The sequence below is a fragment of the Mesocricetus auratus genome, unplaced genomic scaffold (genome assembly GCF_017639785.1).
Source record: "Mesocricetus auratus isolate SY011 unplaced genomic scaffold, BCM_Maur_2.0 Super-Scaffold_100707, whole genome shotgun sequence".
Classification (NCBI taxonomy): Eukaryota; Metazoa; Chordata; class Mammalia; order Rodentia; family Cricetidae; genus Mesocricetus; species Mesocricetus auratus.
In genome coordinates, this window is record NW_024429269.1 from 11,557,874 (window position 1) to 11,585,080 (window position 27,207).

At 35.6% G+C, this 27,207-nt stretch overlaps 1 protein-coding gene across 2 annotated transcripts in view; it reads left to right on the plus strand.

The window, feature by feature from the left end:
* The window catches only part of Pspc1 (paraspeckle component 1), a 54,853-nt gene extending 30,732 nt beyond the window's left edge, over window positions 1-24,121 (plus strand). For both annotated transcript variants that reach the window (XM_040740731.1, XM_040740732.1), the window contains 3 exons: window positions 18,407-18,464; window positions 21,518-21,687; window positions 23,625-24,121. In XM_040740731.1, the coding sequence (XP_040596665.1) occupies window positions 18,407-18,464; window positions 21,518-21,687; window positions 23,625-23,810 (414 nt within the window). In that variant the 3' untranslated portion in view covers window positions 23,811-24,121. The remainder of the gene's footprint in view (window positions 1-18,406; window positions 18,465-21,517; window positions 21,688-23,624) is intronic.
* The last annotated feature ends 3,086 nt before the right edge of the window (window positions 24,122-27,207 follow it).

The window sequence follows — 27,207 nt, forward strand, 5'->3', positions numbered from 1 at the left end:
ACTTTCTAAGTGTTTTTCCTGACATTAACTTTTTTTTTTTGGTTTTTACGAGACAGGGGTCTCTGTATTGTTTTGGAGGCTGTCAGTCCAGCCTGGCCTCAAACTCACAGAGATCCGCTTGCCTCTGCCTCCCGAGTGCTGGGATTAAAGGCGTGCGCTACCACCTCCCGGCTTTCCTGACATGAACTTTACATGTTTTATAATAAACATAGTTATTTTTAGTGCTATTAGTAATGTCATTCTAGTGTACTAGAAAGAAATGATTAAATACAATTTCAAAACTTTTAAAGAATCTTTTTATTTCTAAACATAAGTTGGTCATATCATAAATGCAGTCCCAGACTGTTTTGAAATGTCATTTTTGCTTAGTGGAAATTAATGTAGATATTATATCTATATGGATGTTAATGATGAATGACTAGTTTAAATTTTAGTTTTCTACCGTAGGACTTACTTGAAAGCATTGCTTCATTTTAAAATTGAATTATGAATTCCTTAAATTTGTAGGGGTAAAATTTGTGTGTGTTTGGGGGCGGTTATGAGTGATCATGGGCAGCCAGGTGTGGAGATCAGGCTCGCCCCTTTCACCATGGGTTCCAAATATGGAACTTAGTTCAGTTGTATGTCTTACACGAGGGTTGCTTATTGAGCCATCATGCTGGCCCTGTCAGGTTTTTGTTTTTCATGAAATGATTTAAAACAAAAAAAAAAGGTAGGTGTACGTTTCTCTGAGCATATGGCATGTGAGTGCCGGTTAGGATTCTTTTGAGCTGGAGTTACAGGCTGTTGTGAACTGCCTGAAGTGGTTGTTGGGATCTGAACCCTGGTTCTCTGGCAAAACTGCAAGGACTCTTAACTACTGAGCCATCTTATTGGCCCCTAAATTCATAAGAAAAAATCATTTTCTTCCAGAATTTTTTTTTGTTTTTGTTTTTGGAGACAGGGTTTGTCTGTGGCTTTGGATCCTGTCCTGGAACTAGCTCTGTAGACCAGGCTGGTCTTGGACTCTCAGAGGTCCTCCTGCCTCTGTCTGCTGAGTGCTGGGATTAAAGGAGTGCGCCATCAACGCCCAGCTACAGAAATTTTCTAAATTGGTAAAATTTACAGGTGTCTACTGATATTTGGAAATAAATGAATTGGTCACAAAATACTCAGACTGGTTTTATTAGCATTTCTAAAGTAGATTGTTTATTTCACAAGGTTTAGTATACTTAAACATTTAGATAATTTTCAAGTTGTTAGGAAATGTATGTTTTGCATACTTAAAGCCACATAGTAAAAATCTGATTAGAATAGCAAATATAGTATGTGACTATTGTTCTTTTTTATACTACCAAACCTTAAAGATAAACATGGTACTGTGTTTTTAGATGGATCGGGTGGGTATTTCTAGATGAATCAGTGTGTCAAAGTACTTGTGCCAAGTCTGAATAAGTTCATTGGGATCCACACTGTGAAAGGAGATAACCAGCTTTCAGAGTTGATCTCTGACTTTCACACATGCTTTGTGGCACATGGACAAAAAGACAACTGAAGATTGTTGGGGAGCTGTCTCAGAGAGTAACATGGGCTGTATAAACATGAGGGCTTGAGATCTGATGCATGGCTAGGCATGTCTGTAATCTCAGCAGCATCTCCAAAGTTTCCTGGCCAGGTGAGCACCAGGTTCTGGGAGAGGTAGCTTGTCTCAAAAACTAAGTTTGAGAAGTAATTGAGGAAGACATTTCAACTTCTAGGCCTTCCCATGGCATTGTTGGAAGTGGTGACATACACCTGTATTCCAAGCACTTTAGAGGTAAAAGCATGAGAGTTGCTGCAAATTCAAGACTAGCCTGTCTCAAAACATAAATATAAGTAAAAATTTGTGGCCTAGGCAGTGATGGCTTACACCTTTAATTCCCAGTACTCTGGACTCAAAGGCAGTCTGGTCTACAGATCTTGGGAGGCAAAGGCAGCTGGTCTCTAAAAAAAACCTGTTGATTAAAAGAAAAAAGCTGGGTTGATGAGATGCTCAGCAAGTAAAAGTGACATTTGCTTTGAAGTCAGATTACTTTAATTATATTCTCTAGGACTACACAGTAGGTTAGAACCAGCCTCCAAAAGTTGTCTTACCAAGTGTTTAATCATGTACACACATATACATAGTGAATGAATGAACGAGACAAGGAGTAGAAATGGAAGAATATGCTAGAAACTAATTCTGATTCACTTGAAATACTTGAATTATGTTGAAGCATAGCTTGGAATGTTTAATTTATTACTTTCTTTTTTGAGACGAGGGTTTCTCTGTGTAGCTTTAGCTGTCCTGGAACTCTGTAGAGCAGGCTGGCCTCAAACTTAAGAGATCCTCCTGCCTCTGCCTCCCAAGTGCTGGGTTTAAATGCGGGTGCCATCACCTCTGGGTGGTTTTTTTGTTTGTTTGGTTTTTTTTTGTTTGTTTGTTTGCTTTTTGAAGACAGCATCTCACTCTGTAGAGCAGGCTGTCACGGAACTCACAGAGATTGCCTGCTTCTGCTTCTGGAATTCTGGGATTAAAGGCATGCTACCATGTCTAGCTATGTAGAACCTTTCAATAAATGATAAACTCTAGCTCAAGGTTTTCTCTCATTTTGGTGTCAATTTTTTAGCTTTATAGTGTTTAGTATAAAAGAAATATTACAGTGGTACTTTATTAATCTTCATAATTTTATGTAATATTCTGTTAAGAGGAGTGTTGAGGTAGTTTCTGCATTCATGTTCTTGGAAATTGTGCCTTTGGGGAAAATGATTAAACAGTTTTAATTCCTTTTTGTTCTTTTTAAGCTTTGAAATTAGACCATTTTTATGTGTTCTCATCTTTTTCACTGTTGAGTTTTAAGAAGGAGTCCGATGGTAAGTTAACCTTGTCTGAATAATAAGCGGATTGTCTCGGTAGGTTTGTTTAAGCGTCTGTCTCTCCGTTTGTTAGCACCTGTGTTAGTGCATGAAGTATACATCTTAATATTTAGGTAATATTGTAGCATAGAGTAAGGGACAGCTCTTAATCATATTTAAACATTTTTGTCAGTCTGTAACATAATTATTTTGTGACATGCATGTTTTTAGAATTCTAGGGATATTTAAATTGTCATTCTTAATTTGCATTTAATTTATTAGAGAGTGCAAACCCTTTGATAATAGCTGTTATAATAATGAATTAGATAGCTTTCAGTCTTGTAACATGTCTTACTTTTCACTACTGTGTGTGTGTGTGTGTGTGTGTGACTGACTGTGTGAGAGAATTATGTGTGTGCATTAAATTTTTTTTATTTCATGTATACTTGTGTCTTGCCTGCATTTATGTATATGTACCATGTGAGTGCCTGGTACCCATGGATATCAGAAGATGGTTTTAACTTCCCTGCAATTGGAGTTACAGGCGGTTTTGAGCTACCACATGGGTACTAGGAATTGAGCCCAGGTTGTTTTGGGAGAGCTGTCAGGGTTCTTAACTACTGAGTCATCTCTCTAACCCATATATATGTGTGTGTGTATAGTTTATAGTGTCTTAATTATATTTATCAGTTTAGAATATGTTTGACCATGGTGTGAATAGTATTCAGATTAAAATTTCTGCTATGATAGATGTACAGTGTTTGAAGTTTATATTTTTTAATAACTGGCTTGTGACTTTCCATATTTGGTCACTTGGTTTGTTATAGGTTAAGAAAATTAAGCGGATAAGTAGTATAGGATACCAGTCTTTTTATTTTTATTTTTTTGAAATAATTTATATAGGGTCAGGTTTAAATATGAAGTTTCTTTTTCTAACATAGTAAATACTAATGCTTGCTTTTCATTAAAGAAAGAAAGGGATAACATTTTAGATCTGTTCTAGATACCTTACATTAAGTTAAATATATACATTAATTGGCTCTATATGAGTTGCCTGGAATTTCCTTCCTTCCTTCCTTTCTTCCTTCCTGCCTTCCTTCCTTCCTCCCTCCCTCCCTCTCTCTCTCCCTCTGTCCCTCTCTTCCTCCCTCTGTCCCTCTGTCCCTCCCTCTGTCCCTCCCCTCCCCCCTCTTTCTCTCTTTTTCTCCTTCTCTTTCCTTTCTTCCCTTGAGACAAGGTCTCATTATGTAGCTCTGACTGCCCTGGAACTCACTGTGTAGACCAGAATGGCCTTGAATTCAGAGGCTCACCTGCCTCTTCCTCCGTAGTGCTGGGATTAAAGGTGTTTGACACCATGCCGGGCCAGCTAGGAAGAACTCTTTAAAATAATGAGTACTACTTTGTAACAAGTCTTTCTCGGTCCCACCAGCTAGCTCCCAAATGATGACATGGAGACTTCTTATTAATTATGAAAGCTCTGCTGGTAGCTTAGGCTTGTTTTTAACTATCTCTTATAACTTAAATTACCCCATTTACATTAATCTACATTCTATCACAAAGTGCTGTTATCCTCTCTTCCATCTTGCACCTCCTGTTTCCTCTCATCTCCTGTGCCTAGATTCTTTCCCTCTCCCTGGAAATCCTTTATGTACCCTGTGCCTAGCTATTGGCCATTCAGCTTTTTATTATGCCAATCACAAGTGTACAAATATCCCACAACATGACCCTGTGAATGTTGCCTCAGGCCTATAACCCTATGTATTTGGGAGGCTAAAGCTGACGGATTGCAAATTCAAAGCTAGCCTAGGAGATACAGTTTGGTGGCAGACTGCAGAACATTTTTAAGGGTCACAGTCCTACCTAGTACTTCATGCACAGAGTCCCTGCACCTTCTTTTTTGGTTGTGGTTTTTGTTTGTTTTTGAGACAGGGTCTTGCTATATTATGTATTGCCTGGACTAGCCTCAAACTTGTAATGTAGACCAGGTGGGCCTTAACTCGTAGGAAATCTCACCTCTCTATTTCTGGGATTAAGAGTGTGCATGCCATTGTGCCTAGTACATCTCTACATTTTATACTAGAAATAATTTTGCCTTTGTCTGGTTAGAGAAGATTCTTGCATTGTGCACTTGGGCATAGAGATTTGATAAATCAGAAGGTAACAATTTGGGACACATCTATGAAACTGTTGAAAAATACTTAAGAGATATTCAATATTTTGAATCAGTAGGTTTATTTTGGAAGCATAGCTCTGGACTTTAAAATGTTGGACAACATATTAACTAATTCAGTGAAGCTTATGATGCACTTAAATGTGTTGAAATCAGTATGGTAGTAGTTTTTAAGCAGTAAATGGGCTTGAGGAAACTGAGTTGGGGATTCATATGTACAATTTAAATAGTACAGCATTCTGTATGAATAGTGCCTTATGAATTTGTATGTCTACCTTGAATTGGCCTTTCATACTATGTGTATGTAGGAGATGTGATACTGTTTTTAGTGATTTCATCTGGACCAGGGTCAGCAGCCTAGAGAAGGCCATGTACATCTGCATGCTTCCTATTTTTGTAAATAGAATTGAAACTTTGTTAGTTTAATATTTACTTTGCCTTATCAAGAGTATATGGCAAGCAAAACCTAGAATATTTATTTGACCCTGTTTGGTGATCCCTGATCTAAAGTCAGTATGATAATTGATGGAATTAAAAACAAAGAGGCTCAGATTATCCAAACACAACAGTTATAAATTACAATGCAAATTAATTAATTTGTATGTTTCCTTTTCAGTGTTTTTAGAAGGCCCTCTGAGCAGATCTGCTTGTATCGTAAGAGCCAAGGTTCCTGAGGAATCCAAATTAGGTTCATGATAGTCTTGTTTATAAGTCAAAACAAGAGTTAAAGAAGCAACTGCTAAAGTGATGCTGCCGAATTGCTATTCTTTGCTGGTTTCCAAATATTTTTAGTTTTCTTCAATAGAGGTTTAAACTATTTTTCTTTCTAATGTTCATTCATCTTGATCAGCAGAGCCAACTTTGCTGTGTTGTTGATACTTCCATTTCAGAGAGCGGGAGAGAGAGAAAGAATGTGTGTGTGTGTGTGTGTGTGTGTGTGTGTGTGTGTGTGTGTGTGTGTGTGTGTGTGTGTTTATATGGGTGTTTTCCATTACCTCCATGATTTAATTATAAAATTGATTTTCCCCGGTGTGACATGTGCAGAATAAAACAGAAGGTTTGAGAATAATAAAAGACATTAATTGGAGCTAGTAAGGAAAAATGACACCTATTGTTTCTTACTAATGGACAAGGTTGGTAGGTACACATTTATTTCTTGAAATGATTTATATACTTATATTTTTAGAAAAGTTGTGATTTTATATTTTCCACATGGCTTATTCTTCTTTCCTTCTAAATTATTTAACGAGTAATTGATTGTCTTTCAATAGAAGGTGGAGAGGAGTCAAACAGCTGACCACTCAGAGGATACATTTTACAAGTAGTCTCTAAAGCCTTTCCTTCTGTGGGAACAGCTGACCACTCAGAGGATACATTTTACAAGTAGTCTCCACAGCCTTTCCTTCTGTGGGAACAGCTGACCACTCAGAGGATACATTTTACAAGTAATCTCCACAGCCTTTCCTTCTGTGGGAATAGTTGAAGGGATTGTACTGAAGGAAAAGTTTAGTTTGGACTTGAATATAACTTGCAGGTCATCTAGTTGACAGTCTTGACTGTGTTGATAAAAACCTAAACAAATGATATAGTGATGTTGTAATACTCTTAAATGTAATGTTTTATTTGTAACCAGGTTGGGTTATTACACTTTTACTTACGTAAGTGGTTCTTTCTGTAAGCTACAGACTTGTAAATATTAGGGATGTGTTTGCTATTTCTAGGAACTTTTTTATTGTGTATACTACAAAAGGACAGGGAGTTTGGATTGTTAATTTGAATGCCATCTGTAGCTTAGGGAATATAATTTAAGCAGACTCATGAATAAACAATATACTTGTTAAGACTCTGATAATTTACTCATGTTATTGAGAATGTTCTTTAGGATTTTGATGATTAGATATATTGAAAGTATTGGTCAGGGGTCTGGAGAGATGGCTCAGCAGTTAAGAGCACTGGCTGCTCTTTCAGATCAGAGCTTAGTTCCCAGCACCCACATTGCAGAGTCACTTCCTGATGTAACTCCAATCCCAGGGGACCCAGTGTTCTCTTCTGTCCTCAAGGGCACTGCATATATGTGGTGCACAGACATAGATGTAGGAAAACATCCAATGAAAATCTCACTCATTTAGATACATTCTTTTATTATACTAAAATATAAATAAATACTTTACTAGCAGCTAATTACTTACAAGTTTCCATATAAATTGTTGCAAACAAATATACTGTTCTAAGTTGTGTTTAAAAAAAAAAAAAGAAGAAGAAAGACAGGATCTTTCTATGTAGTCCTGGCTGTCCTCAAACTTAGGATCTGCCTGCTTCCTCCTCCCAAGTTACTAAATTACTTTTAAAATAGAAGACATAAAATTGGCTTTGTTAGAAGGATCACATGGTCAGCCTAATGAACATGGGTTTGTTTGCTCTTTGATTCATACATAAAAGTTTTTTTCTGGAGTCTGGAGAGATGGCTCAGTGGTTAATAGCATTGACTGCTCTTCAGAGGTTCTGGGTTCACTTCCCAGCATCCATGTGACAGCCAACAACTGTCTGTAACTCCAAGATCTGACATGCTCACATAGAAATACAAGCAGGCAAAACACTAATGCACATAAACGAAAAAAGCAAAACTTAAAAAGAATTTTTATTAGCACATCTAATCGAAGTTACTAAAATATCTGTTATTCACCCTTCTATCAAGGGACATCTTGGTGTTTCTGAGGAGGCCATAACAGACATATATTCTCATCTCTCTCTCTCTCTCTCTCTCTCTCTCTCTCTCTCTCTCTCTCTCTCTCTCTCTCTCTCTCTCTCTCTCTCTCTCTCTCTCTCTGTGTGTGTGTGTGTGTGTGTCTCTGTCTTTCCCTCTCCCTCCCTCCCCCCTTCTCCATCTCCCTCCTTCCCACCCCTGGAAATTGTCTATAGTATAGATTTTGTATGAATATAGTTTGTATGTTACCTCTGACTCTTCATTGCAGCTGTAATCCTTCTCATTTTTATGTGATTTTTAGTACCTACAAATTACATTCTGATCTTAAAACTTTTCCTAAATGTTGTACTGTGCATTTAGAAGTCAGAGTTTGTGCATTTGTAAGATTGTTAGATGTAAGCTGAAAGAATTGTAGCTTTTTTGTGTGTATTTTCCCATCCGCATATGCCAGTGTCGGCCATAGGGACTCAAGCTTGTAATCCTAGTATTCCAAGGGTAAGCAAGAGGATCACAAGTTTGAGGCCACTCTGAGGTACATACTACATAGGGAGATATTGTAGATTAAAAGATATGTCGGTAGGTATATCTACAGTCATAGTTCTAGCTAGGCACATACCAAGGCACATTGGAGTCAATGTGCCTTGGAATATTGTCTCTTAGATATTAAGTACTTGGTAGGTCTTAGAAAAACACAAGATGGCACTGAGATAAACTACTGGACTCTACACATTCTCATAATGGAACTACATAATGAAAATTTTGTAAAAACTATCATGTGTGTGCTTGATTTTCAGCATGCCTAACTTTTTTGTTTGTTTTTCATGACAGGGTTTCTCTGTAGTTTTGGATCCTGTCCTGGAACTCGCTCTGTAGACCAGGCTGGCCTCCAACTCACAGAGATTGACCTGTCTCTGCCTCCCGAGTGCTGGGACTAAAGGCGTGCGCCACCACCACCTGCCTCATAACTAACCTTTTAATGTGAGGATTCAATGCACTTTAAACGAAGACTGGTTTCCATTACAGGAAGATTTTTCCATTTGGGGGGAAAATTCCACATTATTTTCCTGTGCTATAGGAATTTTTTTTGGTACAGAGTATTTATATGGGAAGGACCTTTAAGAGGTACAGCTAAAATGTTCTTGAGGATTTAGAAAACATTCTCTACTGGGGAGTGTTTGTTACTGAGGATAGTTTCTTTTCAGTGTTTTCTTCAAACTTTTCATCGATACATTTGGTTTATTATTCTACTGTGTTATAGGTATACCATATGTCTTTTTTTTAAAATGGTAAGTCCTAATAATTTTTGGTTTAGAATGGTAAGATCTTATTTTTAACCGATATTTACTTTTTGAGTAAGTGGAGAAGAGAGTTAACATTGGAGAATAGAAGTCGCTGGGGTAAATATACTTTAGAAATGCTGTTAATATCTATAGTGTAAATAATACTCTGGTTTAGTAAGTTTGAGTTAGTGACATATTTGAGGAAGGCATATTTAGCTTGTTCTGCTCTGTGACTTTAGAGCCATTTTTCAGGAATTATTTTACTTGGTGATTATATTTTTAAAATCTTTTTAGAACAGCTTTAGTATTGGGAGAATGAAACTATGTAGTATCACCTGAATGCCAAGAATTCTAAATTAAACTAGATAAATGAGCATTTTAATATTAACTGTTAGCACTGTAAACTCTGGTTTGTAAACATACTTTATTGGTGTTGTGCTTAAGTTAGATTGTTGGTAATTATAATTGTGTTTTCAAAGAGTTTGAAAAATTTCAAATAACAAAGTGTATTGGTAAGTTTGCTTTTTGTCTTCTGTATTTTAAATCTTGTTTTTTGATTGTAAAGATAACCATATTTTATATAAGTTGACTTCTTTTGGTATATTTCACATTTTCTGCATCATCAATGTTGATATGATTTTAGCAGTAGCTTCCGATACAATTTCAAATTTTATGACTGATTTTTATTTAGTATTTAAAATCTAAAAATTATAGAAAAATCTGTTACTTTGAGTTACCTACTTAGAAAAATATATTTGTCAACATATCAGTGCTTATACAAAACTATTGGTATTATTTAAACAGCAAACAGATAAAGTTTTTCTCCATGACATATGTATGTAATACTTTATAACATTGAACCATATAATGCGTTCTTCCATTGCTTTCTTTTCAAGAGACCAATTTCAGTTTTTCTCTTAATACAGTTAATCTGTTGTTCTTTGGTTCATCTTTCATAACTTGACCTGGCCAATCATAATAGGTGCATAACGTTTGTAAAAACTTACTGGGCTGGGTGGTGGTGGCACACGCTTTTAACCTCAGCACTAGGAGGCAGAGGCAGGTGGATCTGTTAAGAGCTAGCTGATGCGATTGCTCGTATCCTTAGTAGTTTGGTTTGAAACAAAAACAAACTAACTAAACCAAACCAATTTTGAAAAATTATTAAGTATTACTGATATATTCTAGCAACTAAAAGCATCTTTTCAGTGGTATATGTCTATAATCCCAGGACTTAGTTGAGACAGGGAGATCAAGCGTTTTCATGAATGTTCTATCTCAGGAAACAAAACAAAAACAGAGTTTCTTTTTTTCAGAGAATTTGGTATGACAATTGAAATTTATAATTATGAATGCATTTCCTCAAGTAAATGCACTAAAGTTGTTCTCAACTCAATATGTGTTCAAATACTAATTTGTGTATAATGAGTGTTTCCTTTTGTTTGCTGATAACCTGTTGGATTATATGTGGTTATGTGCAATTCAGTCTCAAAAAAATACCATGTATTAAAAATCAGCTATTAGCCAGGTAGTGGTGGCATATCCTTTTAATCCTAGCACTTGGGAGGCAGAGGCAGGTGAATGGATCTCTGTGAGTTCAAGGCCAGCCTGGTCTACGAAAGCTACCCAGAGAAACACTAACTATCTAGAATATAATCTTAAAAAAAACTGCTACTAATTTTGCTGCATTTTAAGTCTTAAAAATGTATTATTCAGTAAAAGCCCTTATGTTTTAAGTAATCTCCATGCTTGTTGTTACTTTGATTTCTGATTGAGCAATGAGTAATTATTTTTATTTTTATGACTAACATAGCATAAACTTAATAATTGATTATTAAGCAGATTTTTTTGGAGGTTAGGTGTCCTATCTGCCTTTTGCTCTTCTGTCTCTCACTTTCTTATTCTCTCTCCTTTTCTTCTTCTTTTATTTTGTAGACTCTGAAAGTAGTTTTTAATTCCTAGCAACATTGATGAGAAGGTGTGAAGGTTTTCCTCATGGATCCTTCCACTGTCTCTGTACTGGCATAACATGTTCAGCTGTAGTTTACTGTCCATTCCGTGTGTTGTGGTTATTAGGGTAAGGCAAGTGTATAATGACTTTATTGGACAGAGTATCTTCACACCCACCCACGCCCCTAACCCTCTGCTCTGCTTTTAGTCTTCTCTCCTTATCTTTTACAATCCCTGTTCTTTTAATGTGCTGATGGTTTGTTGTCCCTTGAATGTCATATTTAGAATGATACAGTATGTAGTCTCCTTTACATTGGCATTTTTCATTTAAGATTTAAATTTTCCGTGCATCTTAATTAATTTGACAGATCCTTTCTTTTTAGTGTTTAACTGTTTTCCTAGATTTAACATAATTTGTTTGAAGAAATCTTTATTGAATATTTCAAGTTTTAGCTCCTATTAACATTCATGGTTAGTTTTTGTTTGGACAGTTTTCAATGCTCTTGGTAAATTCAACAGGTGATTTGGACCGTGTCCTAAGAGTAAAGAGTTATGTCATATCCAGACCTTCTTTCACAGTGTTTATGCTATTTTTCATTGCCACCAACAATGACAGAGGATTCCCTGTTCTGTACAAGCAATTGGTAGTATCACTCATTATTGGACTTTGGCTATTTGAATACTTCCTTTCCTTTGTCTTTCTCTTTTCTCTCTCTTTTGCTATTTGAATACTTTCTTTTCTCCTTTTCCTCTTCTTTGTCTTTTATTTTTATCATCTGTGTATGAATGTTTTGCACTCATGTATGTCTGGTGTGCCTGGTGCCTAGGGAGGCCAGAAGAGGACACGGGATACTCTGAAACTGGAGTTATGGAGGGTGTGAAGCCACCATGTTGGTCCTGGGAATTAAACCTGTGTTTTTGGCAAGAGCAACCAGTGCTCTTAACCACTGAGTCACCTTTCCAGCCTCTTTCTTTTACATTTTTGATTCTATAATGACATGTTATATAAATTTCATTTAATGATGATAAAACTGAGGACTATTACTTATAGTGCGTGTATTTTAGAATGCATGTATTCAAATTGAAGGCAGAAAGTCTAGGTTATGTACTGATATTTACTCTTCTAATTGTGAATGGAGTTTTGGATGTTTTCAATGATCTGGATTAAAAGTGTTAAATCAGCCAGGGGTCATAGCTTGAGCCTGTACCCCCCTGCACTTGTGACATTGATACTCGAAGCTTGCTTGCTTTTATGGGTGGCCGGCCTGGGTCAGGGTGAGGTTGGCTTGACAAGCAAGCTGGGAAGAGAAGGGTGAGGACAGTGCCACATTTTCCAAGCTTCCTCTTCTGTGTCGGTTAGGTCGGCAGCATCAGTCTCTGCAAACTTTTCCTATTCTTGTCTGGTTAATAGTTTACATGATTGTAGTTTTTGTGCTATTCTTTGAACGTAGAAAGAGTGCTAGCTAACATTTTTGCTTGCTGGCAATATTTATGTAATGTGTTTCATGGAATTTTGGCCGGTTACAGAAATTTCCTTACTAAGCAGAGAAAAGATGCTAGGTGTGATCAGTATATTTATAAATTTAGGTTTAGAAATATTTATTGATAATTGAATAATTATAAAAACCGCCAACAGCAACACCATTTGTTTATGTGAAACATACAGTATATTTAAAATCAAACTTATGTCTGGAATATTAAAGGAAAAATATTATCTGATGCCAATAGTGGCATATTTACCATGCTTTGAGAATAATTAATGTATGTTGTTGTAAACTTTTTTTCCTACTTCATTTTATTTGCTTATTAATTTTGATTTTTTGAAACATGTCCTGGAACTCTGTCTGTTGTTCAGGCTGACCTCGACTACTTTATGTTTTCATTGAAGATAAATGACTAGGACTTTAAAAGAGTTCTCTTCGGTCTAGAAAGGTGGTTTGGCATTTAAGAGTGTGAATTGCTCTTCTAAAGGACCTGTGCTTGATTCCTGGTACTCATGTCAGGTGGTTCAGAACCACCTATAACTGTAGTTCTAGGGGATCTGTTGCTTCTGGCCTACTCTAGCACTCTCACACATGAAGTATATACAGTTGTGTGACATACACATGATAAAAGATAAAGTAGGGCTTGAGAGATGGCTGAGCAGTTAAGAGCATCATCAGGTCTTGGGGAGGACCAGGAGTTCTCAGCACCCCCATGGTGGTTCAAAATTGTAACTCCAGTTTCATTGAGTTTGTGCTCTCTTCTGCCCTCTGTAGGTACCAGGCAAGCAAGTGTTGTATACATGTAGGCAAAATACCTCTCTCTATATAAATAAAATAGTAATAGATAAATTCCTACCCCCGAATAATTATTTTTCATGCGAGATTAGTGTCATAATATGCCTGTATTCAATCACTTGAGAATTGAAGGCATGAGGGTCTGGAATTCAAGGCCAGCCTCGGCTACTCACTGAGGTCCAGGCCAGCTCTTCTAAATGAGACCCTATTCCAAAACAAACAAAAAGACATACAACAACAACAGTGGGATATCAACCTTTCTGACCTCTAGATCCCTTTATACTATTAAAATTTACTGTAGACATGAAAGAGCCTTTTAGTTTTATTAATATTTGCCATTTTCAAATTACAACCAGTTTGTAAAAGGTGGCAAGGTTATAGAAATTGAGTTCAGTGCTAAGTGTAGTTGCTGCTCTTGTAGAGGCCCATGCTTGAGTCCTAACATCCTTAGCAGGTGGCACAACTTCCCATACCACCCTTTTCTGGCTTCTGTGGGCATGCCCACACATGATATACACAAATAGAAATATAAAGTCAATTAAAAAAATCTAAATGTCTATTTCAGGAATGTACTATTTACATCCTGTGGCCTTAATGTTTAATAGCTTTGTGAAGTGTAGAATAAGTGGTAAGTTTGCAAATTTGTTTAATATTCTGCCATAGGAAATAACTATCTTCTCATGCTTGCTCTTGTTTTATTTCATGAATTGTAAAATGAAGCTGAATGTGGTTGTGTACATCTTTATTCCTAGCACTTGGGAGGCAGAGGTATGGGGAGCCCTGAGTTGAGGCCATCCTGGTCTACATATCAAGTTTCAAGCCAGCCAGAGATACACAGTGAGACTTTATGTGCCCCCCCAAAAAGGAAATTTAAGAAAATTCTTACATGGATAATACTCAAATGATCATATCTTAGAAATGCTTTTGCACTAAAACCTATTGATCTGCCTTGAACTTGGAGGGGAGCATTTCATCATGAAAATTTTGCATCATGTAAATTACTGTTCTTTTAAGCAAATCGTCTAATTGTTACTGTCTTTTACACAGAAACTGTATTTTCTAATACCATGTCAGCAGTCAGTTGGTGAAGTCCTAGGTAAAAATGTTACTGTGTGTTGAAAGTGGTTTGTTTACTACATGACCCAGTCACATAGGAACTGTTTTTGAAATAACCATCCTGTTTTTATAGCGTAGAAAAAACGCTGTCTGTATGTGTTCTGTTTAGTTGTAGCTGATGATGGGTGTAATAAAATTAGTTGACTTTTGCTGCTTCATATATTCATAATCCTACTTTAAGTTAGATGTATGTCATGAATACAGTAGTTCATAGTGAGTTCAGGTCCCCTGATTTGTGTTAAAACACCAGGATTTTCTCACAACCATGGTTTTTGCCCTATTTGAATATCTTAAATGTTGATATTGTAGAAATGCTTGATACGTTCTTTATAATTTAGTGTTAGAACTTTCACTGTTAACTGAAACAGAAATTTTGTTCGTTTGTGTACTTTCTGAAAGGGCATACTCTTACGTAGTACTCTATAAGCTCCTGCTACCCTGGAGTGTGCTTCTTTCCGAACTTGGTTCTGGAAAACAGTTGTACTTTGCTTGTCATCTGTTAATTTATAATTCTTTTATTGGAAAGCTACAGTCTTACTGTTTAAGTTAACTTTAGTTAGTTCTTTTTCTTTTTTTTACGGTTGGGATTGTTGAAAATGGAATCTTGTAATGGCAAAATTTTAAGAATTCTGTTAGCAGGTTTTTTTTATGGCCACTTATTTTCTCTTTGTATTGCCTTAAGCAAGTTATTTACTAGCTCTTTATTTCAATTTTATGGCTGTAGAAATAGGCTGGGAAGGAGGTTCAGTTGGTAAAGTGCCTGCCATCCAAGAATAAGACCACAGAACCTATCTACAAAGCCAGGCATTGCAGTCAGACATGGTTATGTGACCTGTAACTCCAACCTTGGTGCGTGTGGGGGATGGACATTGGGGCCCAGTTCCTGAAACTCCAGCCTCTCTCACTTGATGAATTTGAGGTTCAATGAGAGAGTCTGCCTCAAAATAAAAAGCTGGGTCCGGTGCTGTGTTGTTTGCTTTTTAATCCCAGGTACTCAGGAAGCAGAGGCAGTCTGATCCCTATAGGTTCCAGGCCAAAAAAAGATTGGTGGAAGACTGCGTATGATGTTGTTCAATCCCAGCACTCATGAGGCAAGGGTGGTTGCATTTTTTTGTTAGTTTGAGGCCAGCCTATTCTACATACCAGGTCTGTATAGTGAAACTCTTATCTTTTCCCCACCCTGAAATAAAATAGATGGAAAGGGATTGAAGAAATATACCAAGCATTGATTGACCTTGGGTTTGCTTGTGCCGTGTGAATTTTGCACACACACAAAAGGTAGTTCTGCCTGATAGTATCGAATCTATATTTTATAACTTGTGTTTTTCATTGTAGTTTTATTTTATTGAATGGAAATCTTGTAGATTTACTTTTTCTGCACACATGTGCAAGCTCAAGCTCTTATAAGTATATACATGAGCATGTGCGTGCCTGCCTGTGAGTGTAATTTAATGTGCACCGCACGTAGGTGTGGTAGGTGCCTGCAGGGACTAGAAGAAGGTTTCAGCTTCCCTAAAATTAAAGTTATTATCATTTGTGAACCATCCATTTGTGTGCTCAGAAATGAGACCTAGGTCTTCTGCAAGAACAGTGAGTGCTCTTTAACTGCTGAAACATCCCTAGACCTTATGTTAGTCTTTCTTCGTCTTCTTCGTCTTGTCTTCTTCATCTTCTTCCTCTTCCTCTTTCTTCTCTTTCTCCTTCCTCCTCTTCTTATTTGTTTGTTTGTTTTTTTGAGACACGGTTTCTCTGTGTAGCCCTCTAACTCAGAGATCCGCCTGCCTCTGTCTCCTGAATGCTGGTATTGGCGTGCGCCACCACCGCCTGGCTTCTTAATAAATTTACGTGTATCTATGTAAGTATATACCTTGGGAACCAGAAGTGGATACCAGATCCCTTGGTGCTGAAGTCAGAGATTGTTATAAGCTGCCTGGTTTGGGTGCTGGAAACTGAACTTAGGTCATTGGAAGAGCAGCAGTTGCTCTTAAACAATGGACCGTTTTTCTAGTCTCTATTAAAAACTCGTTGAGATGTTGGTTATAGTTTTTTCAACTTACGCTATATCAAAGTATTTATGATAAAGCCATAAAGCATCACTAATACCTAAAAAAAGTTAATTTTTTACTATTATAAAATATATTAAAAGCTATGTATACCTGAGGCTATTGTTCAGGTCTTGCCTATCCTGCTTGAGGCCCTGAGTTTGATCTTCATCATTATTAAAATAAAATTTTTGTAAGAGAAGGGTCATTTTGCCTTTTGGGTTGGCACACAGTTGTGAATTCTTTAAGGTGGTGTGGACAGGAAATACTCTGAGCCTCATTTTCAGGTTATAAAATCATTGTGCTATAATCTTTGCTTCTTTTGCATTTTAGTAGAAGTATGATAGTAGTTTTTGAAAGTAACAGTAGCCTGAAGTCATGAGAAGTAACCCTAATAAATACTTAACATGTTCAGAGTTTCTGTATGATGCTTGATTGGTCATCATTTCTATCTTTCAGTCTTCTCCCCCCCCCCCAGGGCAGGGTTTCTCTGTATTGTTTTGGAGGTTGTCCTGGAACTTGCTCTGTAGACCAGGCTGGCCTCAAACTCACAGAGATCCACCTGCCTCTGCCTCCCCAGTGCTGGTATTAAAGGCGTGTGCCACCAATGCCTGGCTGCTTTTTCATTTTTGAGACAGAATCTTACATAGACCTGGCTTGCCGCACCTCATAGAGATAGCTGTCTCCCTATGACTCAAGGGAGTCCTGGGACGAAAGGCATGTTCATGTCCAGCCTTAATCTAACCCTTTTCATATGTTAATTATAGTGTCTATTAATAAAAAGTTTTATGAGAAGAAAAATGTACGTCTAAGGATGTTGAAAAATAGCTTTTATTAAGGTGTGTTTACATTTTTTAAATAATGTGAGAAGACATTTTGTTTTATTGTGTCAGAACTTTGTTCATTTCACATTATTTTATTAATGATTTATTAAAATATTGGGTAGGACGTTTCTCTCCTCATACCTGTGCTAGGGGATCCAGCCATGGACTCTGTTTGGTAGAGAGGTGCTTTGCTACAAAGTCTTATATCCAGTCACTCTGGGATATCTTTTAAGGAGGTTGCTTATTACTTAATGTCATTAATTCTTTTATTATAGCATTTTACGTCCTTGGTTTTGTATGCTTTTTTCTCCAGTGTTATGTCATCATTAAACATATAGGTTTAACAACAGTTACTTTTACCAAGAAAAAATGTGTTTTATTCAGCCGTGGATTGAATTGAAATGATACTTTTGTCTCAGTGTACTTTTCATGCTTTGAACACTTAGTATTTTGGTTGAAGTGGTGTTGTAATTTCATTGGCTTAATTTTGAAGTAACTGGTAGTTATGAAGTAGTTACTGTAATGAAATTTCAAAAGTTACTAATTTATGTGACCTGCCTCTTGTTATAATTAACTTCTACAGAGCATCATCTCAGAACTTGGCAAATGAGAAACAATTTATTTGTGTTTTTAAATATTTTTTTTTTAAAGAAAGCACTATTACATAAAGCTTTTTATAACTGCTTTGTGCGGATTGAAGACTTAGATGTATCAGTAGACCAGAGGTTGAATAATATCTGGTTAGTTAAATACAGATGGAAGAATCATTTCTAAGTTTTATATAATAAAAACTGCCTATAACCTTAAGACTTCAGTAACCTGGAAATTAAATAATCAACCTTATTAATACTAGGTTTTTCTTTGATGAATGGGTTAGGCAAGTTTCTTTGGAGTAACGGCATTAAAGACCTGGTAGATTTTATGTTGTCTGTTTCATTTGTAATCTGGTCTTCTTGTATCAACTGGATATTCTAAGCACTTAATGCCCTGGATGCTTGAAGGGTTTTTGTTGTTTTATTTTGTCCTTTGTTTCCTCTTGTCTAGTAGTCTTGTTAAATAAATAATGGAAATTTTCAGAACTTGAATGGAAAGTGATATCCCAACTCACTCTTTTCTGTTTGATTTTAGATGGGAAATGTCAAGTCATAAGATGGATAGGTTGACTCTGACAACTATGTTTACTTACAGAGAGAACAGGAAATGAGAATGGGTGATATGGGTCCCCGTGGAGCAATAAACATGGGAGGTAGGGATTTGAAGCAAAGCCTTATGTAACTTAACTTACTTGTGATTCTTTTGGGGACTGTCCTCTGTTTGTGGTATTTGTATGCTGAGAAACTGAAACATGGAACCAGTTATGAAGGTTATACCTCTTTATTTAATAAATGGAGCAAAAAGTATCCTAGGAATATTTTACAGCTGAAAAACAGCTTGATATCTTCAGTAAAATAAGCCTCTAAACTTGGTTTTGATACAAGTAAAGTTTAGTCATTGTGAGATATAATACTGTCATCGTATAAATCAAAGTTTCTTTTAACTCAGAAGTTGACAGTTTTTGAGTTGTATTTTCAATCGAATTTAGAATGTTTTAGAATTTCTATTTTTAATTTGTTGTGTTTTTGTTTGAGATTGAGACTTTATTCATATTACAGAATATTATAAATGTTTTCCTTGGCTACAGTATTTTGCATGGAAGTATTTCTTCACAGTCTTCTTTGACTTGTTGAGCAAATGAGATGTCTTACATGTCTTTAGAGGGGTTGTAAAATTTTTAAGAAAGTAGTTATAGTAAAAATTTCACTATTGCATAGTTGTCAGAAATAGTATCACATAAATAAGCTGAGGGAAAAAGTATGGATTTCATGGCTCTTACTAATTTAAAATTTGAAGTGGCATACTTTAATCTTTGGCTAATAAATTACATTTTATATGTTCACTTTTCTTACAGAAACTTGTCATGAAATTAAAACTTGTATAATTCATATTTGCATGTTGTTTGAACAATTATATTATCAGAACAGATAATGTACAACCAACTAATATATTCTTAAAATATGTATTGTATGAGATAAAATAAAACTCAAACAAGGAATATATCAATATTTTTCTGTGGTTAGCCCTGAAAAAAATACTTGTAATACAGGTCTTTTACTCTTAGTCAGATACTCTATAATAGTTCATTACTACCCTTTGGTCATTTTTCTTGGCTGCTAGCATATGACTTAGCATTTGTGGTATGTAGTTAGTGCGTGGACACATGGAATCGTTAGTATAACATGAGGCTCATTAATTTTGTCATAGTAGCTTATGGGTAGTACATAAGGTAATAGATTTTTAAGGACAGTAAGAGGAAGATTATTAAGTATAATTTCAAAGGCAGTTTTAATTATTGTCATTAGCCTCAGATTCAAACATTGAATTACAAAATTTTAAGCATTTTCTGATAGTGTAGAGACATCTGAAAATATTCTTTTCCCTGATTAACACCTTTATGAGAAGAATATGCTTTTGTATTCCATAAGTAAGGAGGAATTTAAAGTTTTACCACATTTATTAGAAAGCCATTATGTGCCTTTTAGCACTTACTCTCTTGAAGTCTGGTCCATTTCTTTAATCTCCAGCCAGTGTTAGACTTGATGGTTTATTGCAGTTCTCATCTTGTTAAATTGTTGAGTTGTTAAAACTGTCATAGCATGTCAAGTTTTGTAAAAGGCTAGGCTCAAGGCCCTATATTTGCAAGCACAGAAATCCTGTTATTGTTAGCATGGCAGCATCATTTTTGATATATTATTACGTGTGGACATACCAGATAATGCCAGCGTCTCTTAGATCTGTTCAGGAGATACAAGACTGAAAATACGATTCTATATCACTGATAGCTGGAAGTATTTTTTACATACTCCAATTTGTCTCATTAACTGTCTCATTAGCAGTTATATATTAATAAAGAGAAGGGAGCTGGCTGTATTGACTCACACCTATACTTCTGGCCTCAAAGAGGCTGAGGCAGGAGCGTGTGACAGCAAGTTCCTAGTTTACAAACAAAACCTTGTCCCTCACTTACCCTCCTTTTTAAGAAAATGAGGGGAAAGCAAATACCTTGAATCAGTTCTTTTGAGGAAAAGTTGAACTAGGAGGGCTTGTAATGTTACTTTACCATCTACCTTTCATTTCTGCTGTATATACATTTATAGCCATATTGAGGATGTAGAAGTTGTTTAGCTTAAAGTGTTGATTAATTAGAAAGAATATGCTGGGATTAAGGAAATTCTTTACTTTGAGATTTCTTGTTCCTTGAATTACAGTTGAAAGAGCAATATAATATGTGATGCCATGGACTTGTAAGGAGTGTGACTTCCTTCTTAGTCTCACTGTGCAGAGTGTTCAGCTATATTAGGACTTACTGCGTACTTAAGAAACTCAACTCTGAGTATCTGAAAATTGGCCCATATAATGAAATAGTAGAGTAAATCTCTATATTGGCATAATTTTTTAGTTTGAATTTTTATGATAAAAAAGTGTATACACTTAAAAAAATAATCCCTTGAAATATTTTGAGACTACCAAAGATGTTGGAGTAGAGCTCAGACAATATTTTATTATAGATATCCTGATGACCCAGTTAGAAGTCTGATTATCTCCCTTCTCAGAATTTCACTTGTTAGAAGTACTACATAATCATTTTATCTGTTTGCATGCAGCTGTGTTTTAAAACATGGCTTCATCTGAGTAAAATTTTTTTCTTGTTTAGATTATATATTTTAATATAAAATTTGGAAACCATTCTTTACATTTTGAAAGTATTTAATGATTACATAAAAGCCAAGGGATTAATTTACATCTATCTTTTTTTACCCTGCAGTAATTTCCCTCTTAAGATTTATTATTTTTACTATTTTTATATGCTATTTTTAGCTGTGACTTTAAGGAAAACAAGTATGATTTGTGAGTGCCAATTCCTTACTATTTATTAAAACTGGTAGAATGTAAAATTACTAAGGGCCATTTTCTTTAAATATAAGCTACACTTAGTATTTCTGATTTTTGAAACTTTAAATATCTAAGTCTCAATTGCTCTAAAAATTGACAGTGGCCTTATTTATTTCTCGTAGATTTGTTTTAATAATGAGAATTTTACTGTGTATATGATGCTGTATTGTTGATAGTTTAGTGTTCCATTCTCAAGGAAGGAAAATTGTTTTGATGATAGTTTTGTGTATATATTTGTATGAGTTGTAAAATTTTTAATGTTCACTAAACTAAGATAGGACAGCTCTAAGTGTAGATTGTTTTGCATAGATGCATTTAGCCCAGCACCTGCTGGTACCCAAGGGCCTCCTCCAATGATGGGTATGAATATGAACAACAGAGGAACTATACCTGGCCCACCAATGGGCCCTGGTCCTGCCATGGGACCAGAAGGAGCTGCAAATATGGGAACTCCAATGATACCAGATAATGGCGCAGTGGTAACGTATTACTAAAATTATTATGATTTTATTTCATGACTAAACATTTTTCTGCCCCAAAGGTAACTTCACACTTTATATAACTGGATATCATAATTTTTGGCAGTACAGATGAATAGCCAGCAAAAAGGAATCAACTTTGTTAGGTTTTAATCTATTTGAGAGAATTTTTAAGTGGCCAGATGTTATGTTAGCATTGTTATCACCCTGTACTCTGCTACCTCAATGTAGAGCAAATACATGTGCCACTATAGTTATTCTTATACTTTAACTTATATCTGTCTTTGAATGTGTGGATAAAGTGCTAAGTGTTTATGATTATGTTTTTTCTGTGTGGACTATTTACTTTTGGAAAGAAAACTCTCCTCTGTATGAAAATAAGGTTTATGTTTTGATAAAAACATCATGTTGCAGCTATTTATTTCAAACCATTTCACTGGAAAATAGCACTAAATTTTTATTTTTAAAACATTCTTCATGGAAGTAGTAATTGTTTTTATCATTTAAAATAGAGGTGTTTTGACCTTGATCCGAGAGTGTGAAGATATCTTTGTATGGGCAAAACATGAAAATTGATTTTTCTCAGTTGTAATTTCTATCATCTTTGCACACCAGTTAGCCGGACAGATGCCTCTTACAAATTTGTTTCTGAGGCTTTCTAGTAGGAAAACATTTCCTCGTGTAATGCTTATGGTGACTAGATTTCTAAAAGGGTGTTTGGTTTTAGGGCTACCATACCAAAGATTAGAGCTGCATTGATGGCTAAGAAGGAGAGTGCAATAGCAGTCAACCTAGATAGACATCCGTCATTTCTACATCTATGGTGATGAGGAAGAGAGTTAAAGGATTAAATACATTGTGCATTGCAGAACTGAAGCATGCACTGGCTTTCTTTATCATTTTAAGTCTTATTGTGCAGGGAGGTAGACAAAGCAGGGTAGTATCTGGGACAGACGATGGCACATAAAGCAGCTGATGGCATTTGTTCCTTTAGGAGAGGTAGCATTTTTACAGGGTGAGCCCTTTCAGTTTCTCTTTCGCATTTAATTGTTAGCATAACACAGACATAACTGACCTATAGCCCTACACATTTTCTTAAAATTGTAAATTTAAATGTCATCTTTGTTTTCTTTTTACACTTACACTTAAAATTCTGTTCATCACTTGAGATTAACTATTGTAAAGTTTCACAGAACAAATGATTCCGATGTTTATTATGCTCTTAATAATTCATGTTATTAAAACAGTTCTTGAAACTTAATCTTATTTTCTTAATACTAGTCTTTAAAGGAAAGCACTTCATGTGTTTCCATATTTTAAATCCCATTTTTTGTGTTGTTCATGTTAATGCTTTGTAATTTATAAAAGCATTGATACTTGAGTTTATAGAATGTTTACTTTTAAAAGAAGTGTGGTCCTGCCCCTCAGTTTTACTCTCTGATTTCTTTTTAAAGAGTATCTTTCGGCCCAATGGCACATGCTTATATTATAGTCCCAGCACCTGAAAATAAAGGTAGAGGCTGAAGAATCATGAGGCCAGCCTGGGTGTCTACAAACAGAGACTATCTTAAAGCAAACTGATAATATCATTTTCTTCACATCATAGTTTCATATAGTATAAACTTTTTAAAAAGGGATCGGAGCAGTGTTGAATACTGATTGGGCATAAGGAGGCATTTGCCTGTGTCAGAATCTGTTCTTGTCACCAAATGGAGTATAGCATTAGTAATTTGTAAATCTTCAGATGCTGTTTATTATTATTTATTTTAAAAAATCAGCAACTAATTAAATTGCTCCTTTCTTCCTTCTATGTTTGATCCTGACTCTGCTGGACTTTCTGCTGAACTTCCTGACACCACCACTTGGGATTTTGCCAATTTTTCTTGTCACTTATATTTTGGCGTGTTCCAAATGGACTTTACCATATGTCATTATAGCACAATGATAGGTTTCCTCAAGGACCTCCGTCCCAGATGGGTTCGCCTATGGGAAATAGAACAGGCTCTGAAACCCCACAGGCACCAATGAGTGGTGTAGGCCCTGTGAGTGGAGGTCCTGGTGGCTTTGGTAGAGGAAGTCAAGGGGGCAACTTTGAAGGCCCTAATAAGCGTCGGAGATACTAAATATTCTTTCATTCCTGGCTATTTAGAAAAACGATTTCAGTGGTATGATATGCCTTTACACTTTGTCTGTTACCTGGGGGGAAAATGGTTTCATTGTTAATGTATGTAGACTGAAGTTTTTCTTTTGTAAAACTTGAGGGTTTTTTTTTGTATTTTCTTTATTCATAAGCTTTGTAGGTTAGATTAGTGATAAAGATGCCCATCATTGTGAATGTTGAAATGTGTTGTGATCTTAGCTAAGGATAACTATGCCACATTATTACTAAATCTATGTAGTTACTTAATCTCAATAAAGAAATGATTTTGCCTTATTTAAAAATGTTCTTAGTGGTATTCCCTTATGATCTTATAAATCTTGGTGTGGTTGCTTTAGCTAATCCTACCAATTTAAAAGTGGAAATAGTTTTGCTTTTCTGTTTGTTCCAGTAACCCCGAAGTCAGATCATCAGTGAAAGCTGATGTCAATGGGAATAAATAGTTTAGTGTATTTGTGGGTGGGAGGCATGGGGGTTCAGATTGTATAAACCATCCATACTGTGTAAATGTAGAGTTGTTGCTTACATTTCATATAGATTCTGACTATTCATATATTCTGAGAAAGGCTATTAAGGATATCTTTGTTCTGTGCTGATTTTTCCAAATAAATCTTTTGAATCTTGAAAAAAAATGTTTGAAGGTAAATCTCTTGCTTATAAAATAATTATGAAAAATGAAGATGAACCTCTCTTGCTTATTTAGGATCAGCATCTACATGTCCTCCAAGTATCACTTTCAGAGTTAATGTTAAGCTATTAAACCAGCCAACCAACCAGACAGTGCTGTTAAGAATGGCAGAGGAACACAGGTTTGATCTTTTTCTCAACAGGTAGTTAGCACGTAAGCATTTCTTCTTGTTTTCTAGAAGCATTTCTAAAAGTTAGCATGACTCTGCTGTGTTGGAAATACTTTCTTTTTGTTAAGTCTGTCCAGTAAACCCGGTCTGATGTTAGTACTATCCTTTTCAAGGAGTATTGTTCAAATGCTGGTGTGGTGTCTCTCCCCTTCCCCTCCCCAATTTGGTAGGGGCCAACAACATATGGTTTGATTCTTCTAGGAAATACCATTTTTGAATTTTCACACTACTTGGGAGAAACTGATGCCATATTGTGGTGTTCTTTCAATATATATGTATTCTCATATTTAACATACTCAGTTGACCAGCAAATGATATAGCAGGTATATCTCACTTATTATTTCTGTGTGTTTGTATGTTAGCCTTTTATAGAACACCTCTCTGAAGAGTAGTGTGTTCTGGGGTAGATGGTATTTATGCAAATAGTTTCAACTTTGTTTTGATAGAAGGCATTTCTTTGAAAGATGACTTCAGTCAAATCTAAATCCTACATAAAAACAATTGGTTGTAAAGCATGATTAAGTTGTAATCTTTCGTACCAAATAGTATTTTATTTTATCGTTTCCTGTTTCTGTTCCTTTCAGACACAGTAATGGGGTGGAAGTATTATCTAAAAATTCAGAATATATAGAAGCTTTGTTTTTAGCAATTACTTGAAAATAATGATTTCAAGATTGTAAAATAATAGCCAGACTAATTTTCATTACATTTTTTCTTAAGTATAAGGTGATGGGTAGTGGAACTTGTTTTAACTTATAACATTAATTTGGGAACAAATAAGTTTTATTCCCCCTCCCCAATATTTTTAACTGTCTTTCTGGTAGTATATTCCAGCAATTTTTACCGGTGTATTTGATCCGTATTGAATTAAGATTCTGAAATGCGGGCTAGAGAGATGGCTCAGAGGTCAACAGCATTAGCTGCTCTTCCAGAGGTCATGAGTTCGATTCCCAGCAACCACATGGTGGCTTACAACCGTCTATAATGAGATTTAGTACCCTCTTCTGGCCTGCAGGCATACATGCAGACAAAAACACTATATACATAAATAAATAAATCTTAAAAAAATGATTTTCTCTTAAGGAAAAAAAGAAGAGTTTGAAATGCTTAGCGTTTTGTTGTTGATACCAAGCTGCCTTTGTCCAAGGCTGTGAAACTGTGTGATTCATGCAAGAACATTTGAGTTGTCCTAGTCTCCTGAGAACCTAGTGTCCAGGCTCAACTCTAGATCAAGAAAGAGTCTACACAGCCTTCCCTACATCAAGAAAACCCTGTTGCAGTACTTACATGGTTTCCCTGAGAAGAGTCAGCTTCTGAGTGGCAGTCAAGTGGAACACCCATGAACTTGTTGTTACTCAGTTGTTAGTGGGGTTTGTGTCACAGCTGTTTTATTCAGTTTTTCCCTCATTAATTAGCATGCACAGATGATTTGGATATCATTTGCTTAAAATTGGTAGGAAAAATTTAGTAAAGAAAATAGTTTGGGAGCTGGAGAGATGGCTCAGAGGTTAAGAGCACTGACTGCTCTTCCAGGGGTCCTGAGTTCAATTCCCAGCAACCACATGGTGGCTCACAGTCATCTATAATGAGATCTGGTGCCTTCTTCTGGCATGGAGGCAGAACACAGTATATGTGATAAATAAGTTAAAATCTTTAAAAAAATAAATAAGTGTTATTTAAAAAAAAAGAAAATAGTTTGAGCTTTTCTAGTTTAGTGTGAATTTGACAAATGTGCTATCATGATTCTTTCCAGCAAAAATTAACATGACATAACTTTTAATCTTTTAAATACTACAGTCTTATTTCTTTTTGTGTCTGGAAATAATCACGTTTAAAGTCTTGCAGAACTCAGGATGCATATGCTAATTTTAGTTAAATATTCATAAAATAAAGAAGCACCCAACTTTAAATTGTTTTATTGGAATTTTCTGCTTTAATTATGTCAGTAAAACATTAATTTTCTTCTTGACAGATTTTTAAAACTTGGATTATCTATTTTGTAAATTTTACTCTCTGATGTTTTGGGATATTTCTATAATTGTGTTCAGCACCAAACATTCAGTGAAATAACGATTTTAAGTATCAGTGTATTTTGGGGATTATCTTAACTGTGATTGGTCATTTGCTAGCAACAGGACACAAGGACAAGGCTTTGGCTCTTGTCTGTCAAACACTAAATTATAATTTAAAGGTGTATTCAGAAATATTTGTTGAACACTAGAGTAACCTGGTATTTATATGTAAATTATCTATTAATTGCTAAATATCACTGTGAATGCCGTAAAATAGGAAGCTAAATTAAAGGTACAATATAGATTATTAATGAGGGAAAGGGTGCAATCTGTTATTCAAATGAATGAGGTTTTGTGAAGAAATATGATCAGATATGTGGTTAAAGCTTTAGAAGTATTGAAATTCAGTGTTAGCTGAATAAAAACTCTTCATCCTTTTTCTCTCTAGAGGTGATAGGGTAGGACCTAGGAATTGGGGCCAATAAATAAGGTA